This window comes from Propithecus coquereli, unplaced genomic scaffold (genome assembly GCF_000956105.1).
Source record: "Propithecus coquereli isolate 6110/MARCELLA unplaced genomic scaffold, Pcoq_1.0 Scaffold5, whole genome shotgun sequence".
In the NCBI taxonomy this organism is placed as follows: domain Eukaryota; kingdom Metazoa; phylum Chordata; class Mammalia; order Primates; family Indriidae; genus Propithecus; species Propithecus coquereli.
The window spans coordinates 4,703,406-4,711,324 of NW_012150840.1; the positions used below are offsets into that span (position 1 = coordinate 4,703,406).

The window sequence follows — 7,919 nt, forward strand, 5'->3', positions numbered from 1 at the left end:
AAATTATTATGTATTATGAGTTTTATAACACATGTAGATGTAAATGCATGACAATAATAATACAAAGAAGGGGAGAGGGAAAAATGGAAATATACTGTTGCAAGATTCTTATGCTACACTTGAAGTTATACTTGAAGGGGTGTATTATTATTCGAAGGCTGAGAAACCCTTAAAAAAACAAAAAAAGAGATATAGTTTTAAAAAATCAGTAAGTAAAATACCAACAATCTGACTGGAAAAAAATAGAGAAAATCTTTGAATAGACAGTTCGTAGAAAAGGAAGCTTTAAAAATAGTCAATAAATCTATGTAAAGCTCTTCAACTTTACTGATAAAAGAAATGCAAATTAAATACAATGTTAAAATTATTTTGGGCAAAGATCAATAAATTTGATAATATATTGCAACGAAAGTGTAGGGAAACAGGTACTCTCATCTATTTGCTGGGAGGAATGTAAATCGGTACAATCTTTATGAAGGACAATTTTGCATTATCTGTTAAAATTCAAATGTGTACACTCTTTGACACAGTAATGTGTTCAAAATGCATATAAGCAGTCACTGTGTCATTATACTAGCAAATGACCAGAAATCTAAAGGTACTGAAATTGTCAACTTATTAGCTATATTATAATATAACATGCAAATGTGAAAAAATTAGATAGCTCTCTATGTATAACATATAATAATGAATTAATACGGAGAGGCAATATAATCCAGGAGCATAATATCATTTTACAGCCAAATTGCCTGCATTTGAACCCAGGCTCTGTCACATCCATACTTGCTGAGTGATCTGGGGCAAGTTACTCAACCTTCCTCTGCCTCAATTTGTTCTCCAAACTAGTGATATTACAGGTTTTATGGGGATTGAAAGAGTTAAGTTATGTAAGGCATTTTAAAAAATCACAAGAACATAATTAGTATTCATTAATTGTTGGATAAAAGAAAAGGACAGGCACGGTGGCTCAAACCTGTAATCCTAGCACTCTGGGGGGCCAAGTTGGGAGGATCACCTGAAGTCACGAGTTCGAGACCAGCCTGAGCAAGAGTGAGACCCCATCTCTACTAAAAATGGAAAAATTAGCCGGGCGTGGTGGCACATGCCTATAGTCCCAGCTACTTGGGAAGCTGAGGCAGGAGAATCGCTGGAGCCCAGGAGTTTGATGTTGCTGTGAGCTAGGCTGACGCCACGGCACTCTAGCCCAGGCAACAGAGCAAGACTGTGTCTCAACAAAAAACAAAAAACAAAACAAAAAAAAAAACAAAGAAAAGAAAAGGAAAGTCTTCACAATATATTTCTAAGCAAAAAAAGATCCAGAACAGCATAGTATGTTACCATTTGTATGTCTATAGAAGTAAAGACTATTTCTGGAAAGCTAAACAAGAAAAGTATAACAATGAATCCTCTGGAAAAGAGATCCTGGAAGGCGTGGGACAGAGAAAAAAGAGAAATATACTCTCCTCTTCATATTTTTATGTAAATTTTGAGTTTTCTACAATGTATTCACCTATTCAAATAAACAAATACAATTAATTTTAAATAAAAAATTAGTAATAAGCACTTATAAAATCAGGAAAATGTGAATTTCAAACACAAGTGTCATGCCAGGTAAAAAAGCAGCAAACCAATTTAATTTTTAAATAAACTGTGTTTCTTCCCAGAACTACCAGAGTGATCAATCTCTTGGATCTTGCAGCCTCCTCTGGTCTTTGTTATTTGTGACCTACTTTTGTAACTCTTACTTCTTGCCTTTCCTCCTTTTATCTTTTCACAACCTCACAGATATCTTCTATTATCTACAATAAACTATTCTGATAGAACATCTTTTGTGCTTTTTCCCCCAAAGCTCTTATGTTTACTAATTCTTTATTCTACTGGGTGACAAATCAGCACTTGATTTCAGTCAACATCTTAATATATGTCTAAAACACAAATATCTGCAGATATTGCATATGTATATGTATACATATACCACATATACAATTACACATATGCATAATATGCTATCTTCTTAAGGCATACAAAAGCTGATTTTGTATTTTAAGAACACAATCATATCTATTTCAAAAATGGTATTTATTATTTCAAACATACTTTAAAACCCACACATAAAGTGTGATTTGAAATGAGTTTTCTGTGTAAGCTCTTGAGTCAGTCTGTCTGCATTTAAATCTAGCCTCTGCCACTTACTGGCTGTGTTACTTTGCATAAATTACATAACCTCCATGTTCTTCAGTTTCCTCATCTGTAAACTTGCATTTATAATAGGATCGAACATTGGGATGTTATAATAGCAAACTAAATGAGGTAACAGACATTTCAAACAATCTCTGACATGCAGTAAGTGCTTAATAAATATTAATAATGTTAATATTATAAAACTATTATTATAAAAAGTAGTGAAAGTGTATGTAGTAAAAGATTAGTTGGTAATAAGTGTGTCTATAAAGTATAAGACTAATTTTTTAAAAAGGAAATTCATCTAAAACCTTCTTACAATTATTAAATCAGTATATACTTAGAACTGATTATAAGCCATATTATTTAAAAAACAAAAATTTTTATTTCTGGAAAGAACATGCAAACATAATTGCAAAAGGAATGTTATATTTATTTTAGATTATTCTTCAAAGGACTATGTTTTTAATATCTGATGCTCCTTATTTCCTAATCCCAATTCAGGCTACAAAATCCAGTGACTAATAATGAGAGCAGTAATCATTATCTGGCCAATGGATCTCAAGTTATTTAATCCCTGAAGGAATAAATATTTTCTATCTTACAACACCATAAAATACATATTTAAAAACTCTTCAAATAACCACTTGGAGTTATATTATTCCAATCGCCTCTTTGTATTATAACATACCATAAAAAAATTCAAAGACTGGAATCACAAAAACAGCTGAGACAACAATTCTGGAGAAACATAAAATACATTTTAAGGATCAAGAGTTAATCTTTGATAGACAGAGAATTTATACAGTTAAAAAAAAAGAGTTAATATTCAGGGAACTTTGTCCAGTAAAATGCAATGCCCTTCACTTATCTAATGGATCATCTCTGGAAGGTGCAGAAATCGGCATTTCAACACTCCCCCCACCTCCATAATTTTCACATACTGCCATTTTAAGAACAAGTGAGGAATAATGAAACAGAAAGGGTTAATTTAAAAGTCTCCATGTAGGTGGTGAATCTTGAGCAAATTTCAAGGAGGGTAGGAAAATTAAGTGCTAGGGAGGAATGAAGCAGTGATTCCAAGCCAAAGGGATGGTATGTGAGATAGCTCAGTTTCGAAAGATGTTTAAGCAACCTAGACATATAGAAGTAACCACCCCTGTCCGGAGTAAGCAGCTGAGGCACAGCAGATGAACAGGCAGGACTGTCAATCAAAACACCAGGCTTTCACTATTTAATTCTTCTCCTGGTCTCTAATACTGTTTTTCGTTACCTACTCTGGAAATATAAGCCTCCAAAGTAGTGTAATACTAACTGGCAGAGAGGAGGACCAAAACAACCTAAGCAAAGGAAGGTGCTTTTGTTTTCAACACATAACAAGAATCTTAAAAAAAAAAGTAAAAGGGTAAAAAAGTCACTTCGGTTTTTGTACTGGATTATTACAGTCAAACATTAATAAAGATAGAACTTTCATATAAGGGAGTCTTTTAAATCAGCTAACTAAAAAATAATTATGCAAATTTAGAAGTTTGTTCAAATTTAGAGTGGAAAAAATGTAAAATAAGAAATTTAAACCATTACAAGATCAATTCTAATGTAACTGGTCAGTTTGCACATCTGTATAATGACAGTTTAAAACTAGGTGACTTCTAACATCCTGTCTAGTTCAAAGTCTAAAGCTGTATAAGTTCCTCAAACTTTGAATTAAATATACTAGATTGTTTAAAAACTATAATGCGAGCTTATTTTGATTATTCAAATAATCCTGAAATGTTAAAATATTAATAGCTGCATCCCATAAACAATTCAGCTATACTGTTTTCAGACTTCCTGTTAGCATGTGTCCTAAATAAATGACGAGCAAAAATAACTATTTCTCTTAGACTGCTAATATTAACAGCATACAACATAGCTACTCACTGAGGTATTATAAAAGGCCCTGCTGTCATAGAATCCTAAGACTCGTGAAAATAAGAGAAACGTAATCAGCTAACCAGTAAATATTATGCCAAACACAGTTCACTGACAATCTTAAATTTTGAAATATTTAGATTAAATGCAAAATTTGAGATATTTATCACGCAAAACAGGCAGCACTACTTCACAATCTGAGTATCACTGTATATCTTCTTTGGTTAAATAGGAAGAAACTTCCATGGTACTCTTCCCTCCTAATTCTGCCATTCTTAGTATGCACATTACATATTTTCCATGTTATTATAAGAGAGATGCACTGCACAGAAGTATCCATTAGGATAAGATTTTATCTATACTGCAATCGAATGTGGGATAAGTAAGGTTATCATAACGAAGTTTTATATGGAATATGTATTTCTTAATGTAAGATGATTTTGTGTAGTAAAGGGGAAAAAATAGAGGAAGTCTGCTTCCTTAGATTCTCCATAATTATGTACTTTATTCCTTTTTTTTTTGCTGCCACTGAAGACAGAATATACTTTATTCTTAAATTAAGGGACTCATCTGCAGGATTAACACATCTCTTACAATTTAAAAGACAAATAAAGCAATCCCGGAGGTCTAGGAATAAATTTTGCTTCTATGTGGAAGATAATTTGGTTTTATGTTTCTCTTTTCTTTTTCTTTCTTCTTTTTTTTCTTGCAAATAGGCACACAACCAATGCAGAAAGATAATTTGTTTTTAAATCTAAGTAACATTTATGGACCATGGAGAACTCAAAATTGGAGGGCCCAAAGACGTAGGCAAAATAAAAACAATTGCCATTAAAAACCCTTCCCTGATGGTCAGGCTGAACCTGCTGCCGTATTTGCCACTTTTATAAACCCACCAGTCTGATCGAGAACCCTTTCTTTAAGAGTAACTTTTAAACCATGAATTTTTAGAGTTAATGCAACAATAACACTGTTGTAAGCTTAACTGATACTTGCAGATCAATGATCCAGGAGATAATTACACTTTGTGACTATCAGCAAATTAGTAACCACACCTCTTAAGACCGTGCTCCATCAAAGGGTGGAGTTCGCTAAAAATTCTTCTTTGCTTTGAACTGGCATGTTTGTTTTGGAATTACACTAAGATTTTGTAAACACTCGTACAGTAAAGCTAATGACTTTACCTAATATCTACGTCTGAAACAGAATCAGTTTTAGGGAAGGCACCATACTTTACTATGAAACTGGGTCTTAGTTACCTAACGATTCATAATAAGGAAAATCCACTTCCACTGTGCATCCCAAGAATTAAAGCAGTTTAAAAACTCAAAGCCCAATGACAATGTATTACTCCGTGAAAAGTGTTTCCTTTGGGTTCTAAGAGAGGCACTGGTATTAAAACAGAACTTAATGGTTCAAGTCTCCAGTTTCCTCTTTGCTTAATTTTTTTAAACCTAGAAAGGGCCCATTTGAGGATACTCTGAAAACCTATGGAAAGAGGGGTTTTGGAGGAGAATGGTCAAATTAAAATAACTGTATGAAGCAAAGCGAACTCCGAGTTCTTTAACTGCACCCAGGCTAAGCAGGGAGAAGAGAGGGAATCTTACCTGCCAGCGGCCATAGGTGAGAAGGACGATAGAAATGGGGATGGCGGTGCCAGACATGGCATGGGTGGAGGGCATGCTGTACTCGGAGTTGTAGAAGACCTCCAACTTGACCACCGGCGGCGAGGCGGGCCGCGGCCAGCGGATAATGTCCTTGGTGCACTGGCCCAGGTACATGACCAGCACCCAGATGACCACGAGCCTCCGGCCCACCAGGGGGTCCAGGTTCCAGATCCAGAAGGGGAAGAACGTGATGTAAAAGAGTTCGTTGCCCAGCTCCGTGCCGAAGCAGAACAGGTAGTAGAGCGGCCAGTTGTTCACGCAGGCCAGCTCGCCCTCCTCGCCTGTCAGCGAGTTGCGGCGCAGGGCGCCCGCGCGCCGTGGCGGGGCCGGGCCCAGCTCGGCGGCCAGCCCGTTCCGCACGCCGTTGGGGGCGCCGCCGCCGTCCGGCTTGGCCGGGCACTGATTGCGGTCGCTCCCGGGCGGCTGCGGGCCTCCGGACGCGCCCGCCTGCCGCCCTCGCAGCCGGGGGTCTCCGGCCAGGGGCGCCTCCGCCTTCTCATCCTCCCTCGGGTCGGCAGAGCGGCTCGGCAGCGCTTCCACCCCGCACAGCCGCTGGAAACGGGCCACTTTCTGCGGCTCCTGCAGACGGCCAGCCAGCTGGGCCAGGCGCTGCCTCAGCGACATGATAGTGGGACCCGCCAGGAGGGCAGGCCAACCCCCGGCGCAGCCTCGAACCGTCCCTGCGCGCCTGGCCAGCGGCAGCAGCAGCTGCGCCTCCCTCGAACCGCGGGAGTCTGACGGGTGACGGCGCCACAGGCCGCAGCCGCCGCCGCGCGCCCTCGCCCCGCGCGCCCCTCCCCCGTCGCGCGCGCTCCGCCCCCGCCCGCGGCCTCCACGCGCCCGCGCGCGCGCCGCGCCCCGCCCCCACCGCCGCTCCGACCCGGCCGCTCTGAGCCAACCCCGAACGCACCCGGCGGCGCCTTAGCGCCGAGGCTCTACGGCCGGCGGCCGTGAGGTTCCCTGTAATACCCACTGCCAGGCGTTGCGGTGCTCGGCTAGCGGGACGTGGCGTGTCCGCCTTCTCCATCTTCAGCCCTCGTTCCCCGCAGACTAGTGTTGCCGGATTCCCTCTGCGAAACACTGACTACAAGAGGCCACGATCCTGGTGCTAGTTTCAGCGGTGCCAGTGACCAAGCAGCCGGACATCCTGTTGGCACAGCATCAAGTGGTGAATGATGAATGCAGGCGAAGCAACCACCATGCGCCCGGAATCGCTCGACTCAAGTAATTAACAAGTAATTACAGAGCTGTCCCGGATGATTGACGTCCGGAAAGCCACGTGCCGATTGACCAGTGGTGGTAAGACTAGACGTAGACTCCAGTACAGGACCCGGATATATAATCAGTAAAATTAACAACTATGGTCTACAAAAGAAAACCCAATCACCTACAAATTCAAAATGTTGTGTCATTCGTCAGATATCTTGGCAAACGTTAAGAGAGCACAGGTGTTGTTGACTTCCGTGTAAGATTTCCTTTTAGGAAATTCTGATCCCTAGGGAGCTTGCACTGAAGAAATGTAAATGGCTGAAGGCAGTGTGTAGATTTGTGAGTTTGATAAGGTTGACCTTTAGGGGCTAAACTTCCCTAACAAGTTACAAACTTGACTTCTTGATAGAACAGTTCATATTATAAGGTCTCTGAACTCTAATTCCAGGAAGTTGTTTCAGGTAAGGTGAATGTCTATAATTAAAGGATTCGAACTACTTCTAAGAAACAGGCAGAAAATTTTCCCATCCCTTTAAGTCATTAGAAATATTTTTATAATATTTCCCAAGGAAGGTACTCTCCTCCCTCTCCACTTGCTAAACTGTGACCATGAAAAGAGGAATAAATCATCATCCATACCTTCAAGTTGCTCACGGTATAAAAGGGAGATAGAGATAGACAGGACCACCTCTAGAGTATAGAGCAGATGGCAGGTGTAAAATGGATACATAAACAGCATGCCCCGGAAAGAAAAAGGAAAAAGTTTGACTAGGGGCAGCAAGAAAGGTGTTAAAAGGTGATCCTGTTTAGCTGGATTGTAATTAAAGGGCAAGATATAAATAGGTGAAAAAGCCCATTTTAGGAAGAGAAAATGAAGAAAGATAGGGGATATGAACGTGCAAAGATGTTTCTGGTAAACAATAGCTCATAGAATAAGAAGGAAGGGTGATT

The 7,919-nt window shown here is 39.9% G+C and overlaps 1 protein-coding gene across 1 annotated transcript in view; it reads right to left on the reverse strand.

Annotated features, from left to right (window-relative positions):
- Positions 1-6,482, reverse strand: part of SGPP1 (sphingosine-1-phosphate phosphatase 1) — a 51,737-nt gene extending 45,255 nt beyond the window's left edge. Inside the window, exon 1 of the mRNA XM_012656118.1 lies at positions 5,700-6,482. Within this exon, the coding sequence (XP_012511572.1) occupies positions 5,700-6,383 (684 nt within the window). The 5' untranslated portion in view covers positions 6,384-6,482. The remainder of the gene's footprint in view (positions 1-5,699) is intronic.
- Positions 6,483-7,919: the final 1,437 nt, after the last annotated feature.